At 38.1% G+C, this 17,578-nt stretch overlaps 1 protein-coding gene across 4 annotated transcripts; it reads left to right on the forward strand.

Annotated features, from left to right (window-relative positions):
• The first annotated feature begins 4,470 nt into the window (after positions 1 to 4,470).
• On the forward strand, positions 4,471 to 12,678 carry Slitrk4 (SLIT and NTRK like family member 4). 4 transcript variants are annotated; one of them, XM_074062315.1, is made up of 3 exons: positions 4,471 to 4,594; positions 5,044 to 5,190; positions 9,604 to 12,678. In XM_074062315.1, the coding sequence occupies exon 3, from the start codon at positions 9,654 to 9,656 to the stop codon at positions 12,165 to 12,167; it is 2,514 nt and encodes an 837-aa protein (XP_073918416.1). In that variant the 5' UTR covers positions 4,471 to 4,594; positions 5,044 to 5,190; positions 9,604 to 9,653; the 3' UTR covers positions 12,168 to 12,678. The 4 variants fall into 4 exon arrangements, with proteins under 4 accessions (XP_073918416.1, XP_020007933.2, XP_020007932.2 ...); XM_020152344.2 differs by lacking the exon at positions 4,471 to 4,594 and having other exon boundaries at positions 4,832 to 5,190; XM_020152343.2 differs by lacking the exons at positions 4,471 to 4,594; positions 5,044 to 5,190 and adding an exon at positions 5,825 to 6,014.
• Positions 12,679 to 17,578: the final 4,900 nt, after the last annotated feature.

A 17,578-nucleotide genomic window follows, 5' to 3' on the forward strand; every position in this document is an offset into this window, starting at 1 on the left:
AGAAGCTCCAATTTTGAACAGAAAAAGAAGGTAGTCAATCACAGATACATGACACTAGCTTACGCAGATGTTCTGCTTTCCTCTGACTCACTATTTGAAGCTTGGAAAGAGATAAATTTTATTTTTGATATAGTAATTGGAATACAGTCACACCATAGCTCATGCCTTCATATTATGCCTTTTCTGCTTTGTTTTATGCCCCTGATTTTGATTTGAGTTTTGAATTGTCCAAATGAGTCTCTAAAATAAAAGAGGAAGGGCTGGTAATAAGATCAATTTTGAAAGAAAGGCTTAAGTTTATATTTCTTAGGAAAAATAATACTCCCATAGAAGAACTGGGGAAAACAGACCTTTAATATTTTTGCAAAAAATAGTTATTTGCTGTCTGGAGATAGCACTCTAGTTCCCCAGATAGAGTTGAGCATGGTGGTGAAAACAAAAGGATTCTCATCAACTTTCCGTCTCTCTGACAAAGCTTTGATTAGTGTTATGGAACTTGTATAGCCCATGGGAGTAATTCTCACACTAGATTGTTTAGCTATTAACTTCCTACGTTTTATTTCATGATCTTTATTATCTTAGAGTTGTCTTAGGGCAATTGAACTCGTTTCTGGGCCCTGATCTTTGGCAGTAAGTGAAAAAGATGAGATTTTTCCAAGGTAGAGAATATACAGAAAGAAAATGGCTAAATGAAACAAAGATGTGTGGCTTTTTCAAGTAATGTTATAAACATATAGGTGGTACTAGTGAGCCACATGATCATACGATCATTATGAGCCCAAACTATAAAGATCCTTCAACATAACGTACACTAATTTACCATTTTCCTAGAAGTAATAATTTGTGAATGAAATAGCATGCAAAAAAGCAGTCAATAACTAAAGTGAACAGAGTTTAACATATTAGTAACTGCTTAGTTTCTGAAAAAAAAAGGCAGCAGATTGCTAGGTGTACTTACTATAAGGAATCTGGGGAAAATAAAAGGTCAAGTTAGTTGATATAATCTAATCAAATGAGAAACTTATTTCATATTTCCAACTCATCTGGTGTTCCATTGGATAACACTTCTTTTGTCTTAACTCTGGAGTAAGTGGAAACGAACACTACATGGATCCATTTCCCAAGAGAAAGAGCAATTGTTCCTAATTAGGGACAACTGGGATATTGTCCCTAATAAAGACAATTGAGATATCATGATAGATTCAAAATCAACTCAGGTGTGAGAGTCAGAAGAGCAGACTAGATGAAACAAGTCCATTACAGACAAAGGATAAAATCAGTTCATTTAAGACATTCTGTCATGCATAACCTGTATGAAATGTTTTTTTTCCACAATCTTTATTGATTTATTAAGTATCGATACTTAAATTCTTGCAAACACTAATGTTCTGAGTATCTAACTTTGAAAAATCTATTATGCTTTCAAATCTATTTTCAAAGTTAAAAATTCTTTGATTCCTTTATGGAAGAGGAGTTGTCGAGTAGCAGAAAACCTCAAAGACCTGGGTGAAATCTTGACTCTCATTTGTTCACTGTGTGACCCAGGCAAATTATTTAGCCTTCCTGAACATATATTTAAAAGAAGTATAGTAATGCCTCCTTTGTGCATTTAACTAAAATAACCTAATGTTTTGAGGCAATGTAGTAAGAAAAGGTACTCACTAAGTAGTAGCTACTATTGTATGGGCTAAATTATGACCTGAAACTCTCATTTAGTTCCAAAATTTCATAAAATTTGTAGTTAGTACAAGTTTCTCCCAGCTTAATGATACAAAGCATAAGTTCCACTGTCTAATAAGTTTTTTGTATCCCTTTTCCCTTAGTAAGTGAAATTCATTTTAACATAATTGTTCTGATAAATTCAAGTTTAAAAAAAACTAGTTAGCTGCTTGGAACCAAGGATCTTTTACACTTATTTGGTCACAGAAATGTCTCTTCCAAGATGCATTAGTTACCTAAGAACCTTTTTGTATTCCAGTTAGATAAATGCCAATTTCATAATCATTAAAATGCTGGGGGAAAAATTAATCTTAAATGTTAATCTGAGTAGTCTGTGATACCTGGATACCAAAATTAAGGCTAAAGAGTAGCAAGATAAAATAAATAAGAAATATTATGAAAATGAAATACCACTGAATAGGGCCTTGACTTGTTGGCATTAGAATCATTTGGGGTTGGTAATATCAAATGACTAAAACTGTCTTTGGAATCAAGGATATTCAGGATCTTATTGAAATTCCTGGTGTAATTGTCTATTTTTCTGAAGGAGGGAGACCCAGGAATCCTGAGTCCTATGGTTTTAGGATTACTCTTGCAAAGTCAAAATTAAGTTCAGTAAAACATTTGGAGAAACACCATAAGGTTATAACAAAACAGTGCATTTCCACATTCATGCATTTTAGAAAGAATACCAATTTTGTTTTTCTTTCACTTATCAAAAATAGTGCTTGAGTTTTTATGATACTTTTATTTATACATTTACTTCTTTTTTTAAGCTAGTAATTTCCCTGAGTTTACTATTGCTCTGTATGGATGACACACATAGATCTAGGAGTTGAAAAAGAGATGTGGTACTCCAGGACTGGGTTTTTTAATTACTTTGCAAGCAAAAATGCATTAAGCATAAAGTTGTTGCTTCTATTATACTTTATTTGTCTAGTCAATCTTTTTTAAGCATTGAAGTATTTTAAGTCATTCATTTTAATGAATGTATTAGTCACTAAAACAGTTTCTTTTGAGACAGAGTCTCCCTGGGTAGCACAGATTAGTCTCAAACTTGGTATCTTCCTGCCTCAGTCTCCTGAATGTTGAGATTATAGACAGGTGCCACCACATCTGACGTGAGCACTGATATATTTTTAGCAATGTTATTAATTTTAATTCATCAGTGCTCTAGCTTAACTTGCTTAAAGACTTCTCTTTCCATATCCATACAAAAAAATTCCACAGCTACTGCTGTTAAATATAGACAAGTCTCAGAACTATTTCTAAAGTTGAATAAAGATGGGCATTTAAATCATCTGATATTTACTGTCCAAATCTGGCATTTTCAGCTGTCATACTACTTGGAATATGCATTATATTTTCAGGTAATTTTTTGCTCATTCTGTTGAATCTTGTTAACATTTATAGTAAAGGACAAACAATTTCACCTATCCTGATAAAATATATTGTAGCTTCCTGAATCCTTTGCATTTAGAATAAATGCCAACTTGTTTTGGTATCCATTATCACTTCCAAATTGCATTATGCAATATAATGCAAATGTGAATTCTTAATTAATAGAATCTCAGTTTTCTTGGAATGTACAACAGTGGAGAGATTTTTCAACACACTGCAGCTGTTATCTATAGAGGAAACACATTTCACCTTACTAAGAGGAGCTGCACAAGTACATATATTGTTATGGACATATCCTTTAGTGTTTCCTTAAGCAGTGCACTTCATAATGGATTTCACATTGAATCTAGCAAATTTTACCATTGCTGCCCACTCAGTTTCTGCCTCTAGCTTGTTATTAAAAGAAAAGAAGATGAAATATTTCAAAGCAATGGGGAGCAGAGCAGGGATGGAGGAAATATTCCTTATGAAGGATGCACTATTTACCAAGGTCATAAAGAAATATGCCTATATATACATATCCATTTAAACATTCATTTAAATATTGTGTGTGCATCTCTGTATGCATGCTATGCTTAACCAACATTTAAATGAGTATATCCTGAAGGCAGCCTAATCAAATGACAAAAATGAAAACAGTGAAACATATATATGAATAGATGGATACTACAGACAATATAAAAGGTACGACATTATTGACAAATATTGTAATACATCATTTTGCATTGGATTTTCTGCCTAGATTTGGGACCTTTAAACACCAACCAATTATGGTAAATGTTTAACTGTAGGAGTTTGGGCATGCAGCCAAATTCTGGTTTCAAAGCTCTTGCTAGTTTTAGCCTAAAGACTCAGATTTCATTTTTAAGCAAAAGCAAAAAAGGGTACTGGTTATACACTCATGTGTCTAGAGTCACCACAATTTGAGTAAGTGAATTGGGCAGAAGTACAGGTCTTGAAGAAACAGGCCTGGCAATTTTACTTGAAATGTGGCAAAAATGGGGTATCAGAAATCCTATTTACTTAAAGCCATTTTCCCCCACAGACACAAAGCAAAGAGAGTTAGTTGGGTTTTTTTTTTTTTTTTAAACCAGGGACCCACAAAAGCAGCAAGGTTGAAGGAAAGCAGTAAAATGAACATTTAGGTTTTTTTCTTGTTTAGAAAGTCAGGTATTTGAAAAGTGTGCATGACAGCAAAACGCCTCTGCCTCCCACCTCCAGGTTCATTTGCTTTCTTAGTCTTATTAACTCAAATACCAATCTGCACGGAACTGGTTTGAACATTAGCTCTTCTTCAGGACATTGCTACCCTCTTGTAGAAGCTCCAACAAATGGGTTCAAGCGGCTTAGACAATCCATGGGTTGTATGGGCAGCCTCTGGATATTTGAGACTTTGAGGCCTCTTTGGCTCCGACTATGTTGTGCTGGTGAAGTGACTTTTCTTAGTCCATTACCTCTCCACAGCCTCCCCAAGGTACCCAGTGAGTCCTTCCCCCCTTTCTTCTTCACAGTCCCTCTAGCACAGCCCCAATGCTTCAACCCTTATCTCTTCATCCCTACCCTAGAATTCCTACCCCTACCCCCAACCAAAGTCTCCTCCCGGTCACCACCAAAGCCTGGAGAAGTGGAATGCACACAAAGCCTGCCTTATAGAGCTTGAGTTGGGAACTGGGCATGCTCAGTAACCAAAGCAGATTTTTTTTTTTCCTTTTGGTCGCAAGTGCGGCATCTCTCCCAGTCCCACACCTTTCTTTCCTCTACTCCTAATCTCTCTCCCCACACGCTCAGCTCCGTAATCACCCTGCATAACCCATTTTGTCCAAAGGCCGGCGGAGTTCTAAGATGCAGAGAATTAACCCATCTCTTCCTAACCCTGTTAAATAATTTCACTTTGGGCTAAACCCTCACACTTTTGCCTTAAAGCCCCAGGCCCCTTCCGCGCAGACAGGTAGGGGGAGTGCGAATACAACTGGATCCTAGGAAACTGGTCCCAAGAAGACTCCATCCAGGATCGCCCGCTAAGGAGTATTCCAAGAGCCCTCTGTTTGGCCCGGTAACAATTAGCCAAAGGTACAGTACCAGCGAAAGAAAAGCCAAGTGCGATTGTTGCATTTGAATGTCATTGTTGTTGACTCACCCCCCTCCATCCTGGAATTATTCAATTCCGCGTGGACTCCAAGACCCTATCTCCCTTGACTCCCCTTTCCCCCGGTTCTGCAAGGTTTCTTTGGCTTTTCCTGGGTTCTTGGTTGCTGTCTCAAAGGAACGCCCGGATTTTGTCAGTGTGAGAGAGTGTGTGTGTGTGTGTGTGTGTGTCCCTTCGTTCCTGGGGAATGGGGGAGGTGAAAGGACTTGAGTATGCGTACGTGGTGAGAGGATGGAGGCTAGTGAACCCGCGTTAGGGAACTGGGGTCTTTATGGCTGAAGACAGGGGTCGCTCCTCCCTAGGGGGTGTTTTAGGCAAAAGAGGGGGCGGATGCCAGAAGGAAAGCACGCTTTCTCAGTGTGTGGGAAGAAAAGGAATTAAGTGGAGGGAAGGTGCCCGGGTGGGAGACAAGAGGTTCAGGAATGTGTGGGGGTCGAAGTGGTTGGTTGTCCGGAGGGAAGGGTGCGTGTGTGCCAGGGGGAGGGGGCGGGGGCAGAGGCGGGGATTTAGCGCGTGTATGTAAAGGTGCAGCCCTTGTGCGAGGCTCTGGGCGCGCGCGCGGTGTCTGGCAGGGTGCGCGCACGCGCCGCTGCCGCCTGCTAGCCTGCTAGCCTGCTAGGACTGCTCGGAGGTTTTGACCCGCGAGTGGGCGCAGAAAGCTCGATCCCACATCACGTAGAGACCATCGCGGAAACTGCAGCGCGAGTCGCGGTGTGGCTAGCCCTGTACAAGACGCCGGGCTCCAGAGGTGGGTGAATTTTCAGTGGGGGCTGCAGGAGCTGCACTGACTAGTGCACTGCCTCATCCCGGCTCTGCTCAGCACAGTGTATGTGTGCGCGCGAGCGCGCGCGAAAGGAGGCAGGTAGCTTATTATTTTTAGTTTGAGTCGTATTGGTTGGACCAGTTAAGTGGCCGAAGTAGACGTGTTGGCTAACCCCCCCCCACACACACACACACGCACGCCTGCCCATGGTCAGGTAGCATGTCCCTGAGGATCAGAAGAATCCTAGTGTCCTTAGCATCTCTGTTCCCTAGGCTGCCAGGGCGGCAGAGAAAGTATTCTGGTATCTGGTAGCATGGTCTGATGGGGCTGCTGAGCTGGGCTTTGTTTTCTGAGCCCTACTCACAGCTACTCTGCGTGGATTCGATGTGGGGCTCCAGGCGGTGGCCCGCGGGTTGTTCAGAGATTGCTGGCAGTCGGAGAGACAAAGAATAGGAGTGGAAGAACCGGTGGTTAACTCTGACCCTGCAAAGCCTGGAGAACGCAGGCAGTGCGACTTTGCAAGGTGCCTAATTTTTGAGCTGATTTCTGGCTTGGTGAGCAGGATTATCAAGCTGCGGGGTAGGCCGGGGTGGGGAGGAGGAGACCTGGGCCGCTGCTTGAGGTCATGGAGCTACGAAGTCATTCATGTGGCACACGGGTCATGGACACCCCAGTGCCATCGCTCTGATAGCTAGCTCATCGGTCTGAGCTAGCTGTTTCTTCCTCTTGTTCACCCACCGCAAGCCCCGGTCTAGAGAGGCCGACAGAAACTCTTAGCAGCTACCCCTTTGGGGACGGGAGCGCGCAGAGAAATGTGTGCGCAGAGGGGCTGAAGGTCCCTATGACATAGCGCACAGTTCCCCGCCTCTGCCAGTGTCTGCCCAGGAGGCTGCTGCTTGGACTGGGGACCCGGGAAGGGGCTGCGCGAGGGCTCTGGGCAAAAGGATGCGGCAAAACATTGCGGTACTTGCCAGCGCCAGCTTCCCCTCTGACCGCGTTGTTGCTGGTCCGAGGTAGCGCAAAGGGGGCTGCAGCCTCTAGGTCAGTCCTGACCCCTTTCAGCCCCCATCGCCGCCTTTGCAGGGGCAGCAAAAGATATCCACTTCAGTTTCGGGGGAGCCACCTCGACCTACCGACCCTCCCGCCAATGGCTTGCTTCCTGCTGTTTGCCTTCCTTTTCCTGGGCACAGAGCGCCTGAAGAGACTTTCTAGTGGTTGCTGGATTTATGGTAGGGCTAAGGTTGTGCAGTGCTGGCTGCCCGTGGGAGCTGAGTGTCTTGCTGGGCACAGAGAGACGGAAAGACAGATAGGGATACTGAGAGATGACAGCCTGAGAGATGGCTGTTGGTACTGGACTTTTACTTCGTGTGTATTTTTTTTTGCTCTTTTTTCATGATTTTTAGTGCATATTGTAGTGATACCACGTGAATATGGGGTTTCTAGTTCCCTTTTCTGAAGTCTTTTTTGTCCATTCTCCACCTCTCCCTGTCTTTTGCCCTTTCAGTGTCTCTTTCCCTCTCTCCTAGTCAGACAGACTTTCTCCTCCTTGCTTCCTCCTCCAGTTTATTTTGGCTTCCTCTGTTTCACAAGAGCTGCCTTTGGGAACTTCCTAGCTTGCCCTTGTGCCTGTTTACCCCATCGCTACCTAAAGTAGAAATTCCTAGGAGGAAGGCAGCTTCTTATGCATTTTCTGATCTGTTGATGCTTCTGGTTCTTGTTGTGCTGAATTCTGGTTATTTGAATTTTTTGTTTTGTTTTTGGCTTTTTGATTGTTTGTTTTTAGTTTGGTTGCTTTTTGGTTTCTTTGTTTTTGGGTGGGGGATGAAGGTGGTTAGAAATGAGAAATGACTCAACTGAACCAAAATAGCTGTTGAAAATCACAACGACACAAGGCAAAAAAGACCTAGCGAAATTTTGAGTTTACAATTAAAGTTGGCTTGGGTGATGTCATACTTAAGAATTATGACTTCTTTTTTGCAATGCCAATCATACTATCATAGTGAATAGGGGAAATACACTTCTATGTGGCAGCCAAATATCATGCTAGCAGTGCTGGCTGTATTCTAAACCAAACTATTTAAAATGCTAATCTTCCTGGGTCTTGTTAATGGATCGTCTACCTTGAGAAACTGTTGGGTTTTACCACTAGCTGATTCCTTGTGAGCAAAATAAACAAAGGCGTTTCAGTGTGACACTTTCTTTTTCATCATTCCCTCATTGTGTATTACTGAGTATTTTATTTATTTAATTAATATTTGGTGGTAACCATGCAGCCAACTTCCCTCCTATTCAAGATGGAAAAGATTCACATGCCTAAAATTGCATCATTACAATGCATTCTGTTTGTGTTCCTTTTTATCTTTTTCTGTGAAGCAGAATCATCAAACACAGAATCAGTGTGTTGAAGGTGTGTGTGTGTGTGCATTATTAAAGGAGTGGACTATGAGTGGTTAATTTGCTAAGCAATGAACTCTTTCAAGAAGTCATTTTTTTATTTGTTTACAGACAGGGACATGGGGTGGTAATTTTGGAAGGGTGTTTGAGAACTGAGGATTTTAGAATGAAAATGTCTTGTGCAGAATATGTCTGCTTCTGCAGATAAAACTAGTCAGACTGTAGTGTGTAAACTCCTCTTCCTCAGCAGTGGTAGTCTGTGGTTAAAGTGAAGGAGCCAAGCATTAGTGACCTGGGTTCAAAGTGGCAAGTAAAGGAACAGGAGAGAGCCAGACAGCCAGGAGAGCCAGTTGTGGTGCGTGGAAATGCTGCCTGGAAGTCAGCTAAGCAAGAGCAAACAAGTCATTCTCCAGCCTTCAGGGACCCACAGAGAAAAGGATTTTCTTTGCCCTGTTTAGGAGCTGACTGACAGGAATCTAGATGTTGTTTATTAACTTGAAAATGGAATGTGACCATTCTCTACTCACTTATTATTCTAGTACCGCATCAGGTCATCTGTGATTTTTAAAGGCAGAAATGTGCAGGAGTGAACTGATTCATGGCAGTGTGTTTACCTATGGGCCAAAAGTCAGGCAAATATCTCCCTGGCACCTTCCACTTAGGTCTTTCAACTGTCCCCATCTAAGGTAACCCAGTCCACCCACTGCCATACTTCACTGTAACCAGAAGTCTAATATGGTTTCTACCTGGTTTCTTTATCTAGCTGAAGCTTAGGGAATAGATATTCACTAATTGCAATGCCTTTGTGGTGCAAAGGACATATACTTGCTACTCTGGGGACCCTCATTTCAGTTGTAAATATAAAGGCTTGTGTTCAAGGTCAGAGATTAGTGGTTCAACTTAAAAACAAATCAGATTGTTAATTGTATGACTAACAATCTCTTTTCCTGTTGTTGGCAGTACATTCTGCACATGCAAATTTTGTATAAACCATACAGATATGGGAATAAAATGTCATTTTGGTGGTTGTTATTGCTCAATTGAGGTGCAAATATTCAGAATTTTGGGTGCATTAAAAATACAGCACTACTACAGCCATGTGTTCACTATGATGTGTTTTAAACACAAATAAACTTTTAAGTAATGATTATTGAAAAAATGTTTTCTTTTTATTTTTTAGATTATTTCTGTTTATTCAGAAGCATAAAGTTGTTTGCTGATTGCAAGAAGATGTTTCTTTGGCTCTTTCTGATTTTGTCAGCCCTGGTTTCTTCGACAAATGCAGATTCTGATATATCAGTGGGAATTTGCAATGTGTGCTCCTGCGTGTCAGTTGAGAACGTGCTTTATGTCAACTGTGAGAAGGTTTCAGTCTACAGACCAAACCAACTGAAACCACCTTGGTCTAATTTTTATCACCTAAATTTTCAAAACAATTTTTTAAATATCCTTTATCCAAATACGTTCTTGAATTTTTCACATGCAGTATCCCTGCATCTGGGAAATAATAAACTGCAGAACATTGAAGGAGGAGCCTTTCTCGGGCTCAGTGCGTTAAAGCAGTTGCACTTGAACAACAATGAATTAAAAATTCTCCGAGCTGACACTTTCCTTGGCATAGAGAACTTGGAGTATCTCCAGGCTGACTACAATTTAATCAAGTATATTGAACGAGGAGCCTTCAATAAGCTCCACAAACTGAAAGTTCTCATTCTTAATGACAATCTGATTTCATTCCTTCCTGATAATATTTTCCGATTTGCATCTTTGACCCATCTGGATATACGAGGGAACAGAATCCAGAGGCTCCCCTACATTGGAGTTCTGGAACACATTGGCCGGGTCGTAGAGTTGCAACTGGAAGATAACCCTTGGAACTGCAGCTGTGATTTGTTGCCTCTAAAGGCTTGGCTGGAGAATATGCCATATAACATTTACATAGGAGAAGCTATCTGTGAGACTCCCAGTGATTTATATGGAAGACTTTTAAAAGAAACCAACAAACAAGAATTATGTCCCATGGGCACAGGCAGTGATTTTGATGTACGCATCCTGCCTCCATCTCAGCTGGAAAATGGCTACACCACTCCCAATGGCCACACTACTCAAACATCCTTGCACAGGCTAGTGACCAAACCACCGAAAACTACCAATCCTTCCAAAATCTCTGGAATTGTGGCAGGCAAAGCCCTTTCCAACCGTAATCTCAGTCAGATTGTGTCTTACCAAACAAGAGTGCCTCCTGTTACACCTTGCCCGGCACCTTGCTTTTGCAAAACACATCCTTCTGATTTGGGACTGAGTGTGAACTGCCAGGAGAAAAATATACAGTCCATGTCTGAACTGATACCAAAACCTTTAAATGCCAAGAAGTTGCATGTCAATGGCAATAGCATCAAAGATGTGGACATCTCAGACTTCGCTGAGTTCGAAGGACTGGATCTGCTCCATTTAGGCAGCAATCAGATTACAGTGATCAAGAGCAATGTATTCCACAATCTTACTAATTTACGCAGGCTGTATCTCAATGGCAATCAGATTGAAAGACTATATCCTGAAATATTTTCAGGACTTCATAACCTGCAGTATCTGTATTTGGAATACAATTTGATTAAGGAAATCTTAGCAAGCACCTTTGACTCCATGCCCAATTTGCAGTTACTGTACTTAAACAATAATCTCTTGAAAAGCCTGCCCGTTTACATTTTTTCTGGAGCACCTCTAGCTAGACTAAACCTTAGGAACAACAAATTTATGTACCTACCTGTCAGTGGGGTCTTAGATCAGCTGCAGTCTCTTACACAGATTGACTTGGAGGGCAATCCATGGGACTGCACTTGTGACTTAGTAGCATTAAAACTGTGGCTGGAGAAGTTAAATGATGGGATTGTTATGAAAGAACTGAAATGTGAGACACCTGTTCAGTTTGCCAACATTGAACTGAAGTCCCTCAAAAATGAAATCTTATGTCCCAAACTTTTAAACAAGCCATCTGCACCATTCACAAGCCCTGCACCTGCCATTAGTTTCACCACCCCTTTGGGACCCATTCGAAGCCCACCTGGGGGCCCAGTGCCTCTGTCTATTTTAATCTTAAGTATATTAGTGGTTCTCATTTTAACTGTGTTTGTTGCTTTTTGCCTTCTTGTTTTTGTGCTCCGACGCAACAAGAAACCCACAGTGAAGCACGAAGGCCTGGGGAATCCTGAGTGTGGCTCCATGCAGTTGCAGCTAAGGAAGCATGATCACAAATCCAATAAAAAAGATGGACTAAGCGCAGAAGCTTTCATTCCACAAACCATAGAACAGATGAGCAAGAACCACACCTGTGGCTTGAAAGAGTCAGAAACTGGGTTCATGTTTTCAGATCCTCCAGGACAGAAAGTCATTATGAGAAATGTTGCTGACAAGGAGAAAGATTTATTACATGTGGATACCAGGAAGAGACTGAGCACAATTGATGAGCTGGATGAATTATTCCCTAGCAGGGATTCCAATGTGTTTATTCAGAATTTTCTTGAAAGCAAAAAGGAGTATAATAGCATAGGTGTCAGCGGCTTTGAGATCCGCTATCCAGAAAAACAATTAGATAAAAAAAATAAGAAGTCACTGATAGGTGGCAACCACAGTAAAATTGTTGTGGAACAAAGGAAGAGCGAGTATTTCGAACTGAAGGCAAAACTTCAGAGTTCTCCCGACTACCTACAGGTCCTTGAGGAGCAAACAGCTTTGAACAAGATATAGATCATGCAATCTAACTTCATATAGAGGACATTTATTTAATGATGAAAGTGCCTTTTGTTGACTTCTAATTTCCAAATACTATATTATCAATAGGCATAGAGGCAGGTGTTTCCAAGGGTGTTTCATTAACTGTACCTACAAAGATGTGTCAAGTAGAAGAGAATTTCCTTAACAGATTTTACTACATAAAACCTATACTGTGGAGTCCTGTGGGGATACTGCAAACTCTATTGCCAAAGGGATGCTTTATATACATAGTACACTGAATTTAACTTCAAGAGGCAAATCCATTTTGTACCCCAATGCAAAACCTTTGTCTCTTTGTGCTTTGTACAGCAAACTTCAAGAAAACTGGTACCAGTGGTTGTACCTCAGCTGGGTCCTTCATCTTGCACGTAGATTAAGTTGGTGGAACTGGAATAATCCTTTTGATTTGTGGCATTGTAACAACTCTATGTAAAGATTATTTGAAAAGTGTAAAAAAAAAAGCATGCAAAGAGAGAACATTCGATAGTATTTGTAAATTGGTAACCTTTATGGCTTGCATCTTGAAACTGCTGGATTTATAATGTTAAATTGTGCAAATACTTGTTTAAAATATACCATGCATTACATAATTATAAAATAAATTTGAATACTTTAAGCATTACCTGTCTATACATACAAACCTAAAAGAGAAAAAAACTCAATGTGAGTTATGTAATGTTTGTGGTGATCTGAAGAAATGTGTGATGTTTATCAGAATTAAATATGGCTCAAATTAAACTAACATTAGACTTTGCTCTCAGTTATGTGAAATTCCCACAATCCTTAAAGGTTGTCCAAAATTAGCAAAGTGCTTACCGTGTGAGCGCACCCAAAGCTATTTTTGTAACATAATTCATATTTATGAAGTACTTTGTCTACTAAATAGAAAAATATGTACTCCTTAATATGTACTTAATATGCTTGACTTTTTTTATCCTGATCACAGCAAATTTATCAGTAAGTATTCATTTAAATAGAAAAAGTACTAAACTGAAACTGAAGCTAATGTGTACAGAAGTATCTTGGAGTTTGTGATCAGTTATAATTTAAAAACAAGAAAAATAAAAAAACAGAAAAGAAAAAAAACAGCTCTGTGCTACTCTTGTGAATTTAGCATATTATCTTTAGATTTGTTACCAAGTGTGCATTTTAAAATAGGTTCTTTAGTTTTATAGTATTGTGTCTGGGGCAGCTGTTATTTGCCATCAGTTGTGTTTCTTTTCAGGATTCTATGAGCTTAATTCAAATAGTTTTCACTAAAAATATTTTAAAAAATAATAACTAAGATTAATAGTATTGTGTATGCATCAATATCCTGTTCTTTATCATTCTGACTACTATCAGATAATCTAGTAGAACTGTAAACATCATGGCAATCTCGGCTATCAAAACCACACTGTAAAATGCTTGCATTGGTGTCAGATGAGTTCACAGTCTGCAACTACAAATGATATGCCCCTGTATTTGCTTGTGCTGTTAAGTTCTCAGTCAAAATTGATTAGGTAGATATCTGAAGATTTTTAGGGGCTCCCAATTGCAAAGTGATATCTAAAAAGACATTGCCTTCTTGGGCAACTTGTGTGTGCATTTGTATGTATGTCTATGTGTTTTCATGTACATATATGTATCTGTACATATATGATAATGTATAATGTATATATGTATTTATGAATTACTGTTTTAATCAGTAAGTTAACCAAGAAGGTAAACCTAGATATTCTTCATGAATTTCAAATGGCAAATATTTTGGTTTAGTTACCAAAATGGTATTGTGGTTAAAGTTGTAATAGCAATCCCTTTATTCTGTACTAATTTCAGGGCTTTATATGTTTTTTCCAAGATTAAAAGTAAAACTTGGCATTCTTGAAGGGGTGTGTGTGTATGTGTGTGTGTGTGTGTGTGTGTGTGTGTGTGTGTGTGTGTGTATTTGGTTATATATTCATATATAGAGATAATTTGGAGATTTTTTTAAATAGCTAAAGAACTCTCCATATGTATGTGCTGGTGCTCTTAAAACTTTAATGTCTGATTTTAATTTTCATGACAATGTCTGTGAAAACTTTATATGAATATAAAAATTTCCGAACAAATAGTTGCTTTCTGATATTGAGCAGAAAGACAAGATGTGTGCTGAGCAGCTTATTTTCATCTACAATTTCATAAGGACTTTTAATATGCCATTACCATGCATGCATCCATAGAATAAAGGGCTCCTAAGGCATACTGGCAGGATAAAAATTCAAAGGCTTCAAAGAAAGTGTTTTAGTTTATCCTGTCAATAATGTATGGATTGAGGAATCTTAAATAGACACTTATGGAGGAATCAGAAAGTGTCATCCATGATCTGGGGATAGTGGATCATTGGAATGATGCTTTTTTATTCATTGTGGTGATGGTTTGAAGATGTTTCAAGGTTTCTGCAGAATTTTCCTTGCCACCATCTCAAAGCTTGCTGTAGTATATTGGCTATCTTATACTCTTCTGCTGAAAGGTACAAATGTTCAAAAATTTTAAGAAAAAAAGTACTTTAATTGTATGTGGTTATTTGGAGGTTCTAATTATAAATGAAAGTAACAAATCCTCGGTTAAGGGTAATATAATTTCCTTAACTAAAGTCATTGTGCCTACATTATGCAGTGTATACTATTTTGCACCTGTCTCTCATTAGTTCTACTTGTATATTTTATGACAATGTAGTTACGCATAAGTTCTAAGTTGAGTACAAGAGCAGTTAAAGTACTGTATCTACATTTTTTTTGGCTTCAACTATAACCTTGATGTTAGTTTAACCCCTTAAGGTATGATATATACAATGGTACAGCATCTTTAGTAGAACTTTGATTCAAATCTTAAAAATCCAAGAAGTGATAGCTTCTAATGTGATGAAACACATTGTGGGCTTCTTGGCATTATAGTCATGTGTAGAGACTGTGTTAGAACAGTTGCAAGGAAAACTAGATCTTATAAAATCAGTGAAGGGGTTGAGATAATATATTGTGTCTGTGTAATATAAATCAAGTTTTAAATTATTTTTTTATGAAATCAATAAAGATGAGTCAATTCTTTAAAAGTAAATATTTGTGTAATTTTATGAGAAAGCAGCTATTAAAGTACAGTGATTCAAGTCTATAAGGCAATTTATATTCTCTATTCAGTTTTCCATTTTAAAAATAAAATAAGTAAATATATTAATTAGAAAGTCATTTAAGACCATTTTCCTTCTGTTGATTTTATTAAATATTTAACTTTTAAGCCATAAGGATGCATAAATTATACAGGGCATGGCCTCATGAGGAAGGTCAACAGGTATTTCAGAAATAACAGAATATGTGTAGAAATGTATGGCGATAATATTAATCTATAATATCTTTTGCATGACTTTTACCTTGACATTTTATGAAATGAGCACAGTGAGTTTTTGTTGTTGTCATTGTCACATCCAAAGAATTGGGAGAAAATATATTAAAAATGTATTTATAATCACTATTTTGAAATAAAGTAAACTTATTGTATTGTTTTTACCCTGCTTTGATTATAAGCATTTTAGATTAGTTTGTAAAACAAAAGTCAGGTAGTTTTATAAAATCTAATGTAAATCACAGAAAGAAACTGTTTTAATGAATTTTGTTTCCTTTTAGTTGCATCAAGATAATGGAGGGAATTTATTAAATGCCATTTTATGGAAGTATTAATAAAATTATCTGCTACAATGGTAGTTCTGAAGCCACAGTTTGTTAAACATATTTATCTTTCCATTATTTTTCAGAACAGAAGTAGTAATCAAACTAATCATATGACTCAGATTGGAGGGTAAGACATATAGTTTAGAATAATGCTTATATCCAACTTAATTGCTAAATTTCTGTTAAAAGATGCTTTCTTTAAAAACATATGTGCAATCTGTGTTCCTTCTAACTCCTAGCCCCTTTGGGGAAGAGTCAGACAGTAACAAGATAAACATGCTTTGATTCTTGCCTATTCTCATTAATCTGTTGGAATCTGACATAACTTCAGATAAGCAAATGTTAGTATTTGATCTTAAATATAAACTTAAATACTTTTAGAAAAACTTTTGTATCACCTGTTCATGGGTGAATTGTTATTTTTAATTTGTTTTTCTAAATGTGACCAAAATTATCAATCCATCACTTTATGTAATTATTGGGATTGAAGGAAATTAACCAATTACATTATGATTAACGTGAGAATAGAGAAGAATACAAACAAACTGCATTAATCTTAAATTAAGGTGAGTTTAAGGCATGAAAACTTGAGGAAAGAGAAGTAAAATAGACAGGAACACAGTGAGAAATCATAAATTGAGTTTGCTGTGGCCTTATATCTATACATAGATATGCTGAAACAATAAGTAATATAGATAGAATACATGAAGACTTTTGGACTAAATGTTTAATATGTTACAAGTGTTGCATCGTGGAATTGTGCTATTGTATTTCTTTGTGAGTGCTGAACACAGAGCTTTGGGTCTCAGTCATTCTATTATGTAGACAAGTGGCATCCAATCAAAGGCTGGCCTCTTCCATTGCTCATTTAGTTAGTCATGATCGTCAGATGGGTTGAACTAAAATATTCTGTTTCTGGTGTCACTTACTGGGAATAAGAGGGGGTATATATCATGTTCACCTGATAATTGTTAGCCCTCAATTTCAGATTTACTAAGGGATATGTGTTCTTTAAATTAAAGGTAAATGGGAAGTTAAATGAATTTTAATAACTTACTTGACATAAGACTGATTTAAATTAACTTTGATTTTTATTTTATTTATTTATTTTTCATTTCAATTTAGTTTCCACTAGTTGATAAGATAGCATTTTAGAATGGAAAATTATGGAAGGGAAACTGTTTTCTATCTTATGTGAGATAATATGATTTTTTAAGTTGTAAAAATTATATTTGTTTTTCCTATGTCTTTGAAGTGGAAATAAAGTGAGGCTCTGAAATACTTGAAGGCTTTGGGCCGAAAAGTTGCTACTGAGAATAAAAAGTTTCAAATTCCTTATTGTTTGATAATTGCAAGATCCACCAGCTGTAGAACCCAGAACCAACAGAGAATTACTCAGTCCTCCAATTTAGCTTACTTTTGTAGACACTGTCTAAATAGAAATTCTGGTGAGTAAAATAATACAATAAAAATTAGAAATTACTTGTTTAATTTTAAAAGGTCATGAATAAGGCCTTTAAAAAGATAGTGTGAATATATAATGAATAAGCAATAGGGAGGAGATAATTTTTTATATTTCTGTACAATATATTTCCCTTAGTTGCCAAATCACAAATACTAGATCATGTTAGATGCTGCTGATAAACAGCCTAATTAACCCATGTTGTATGGTGGATATTGCTCATAAAAATATTTGAAAAT

The sequence above is a fragment of the Castor canadensis genome, chromosome X, assembly GCF_047511655.1.
Source record: "Castor canadensis chromosome X, mCasCan1.hap1v2, whole genome shotgun sequence".
NCBI classification, from domain to species: Eukaryota; Metazoa; Chordata; class Mammalia; order Rodentia; family Castoridae; genus Castor; species Castor canadensis.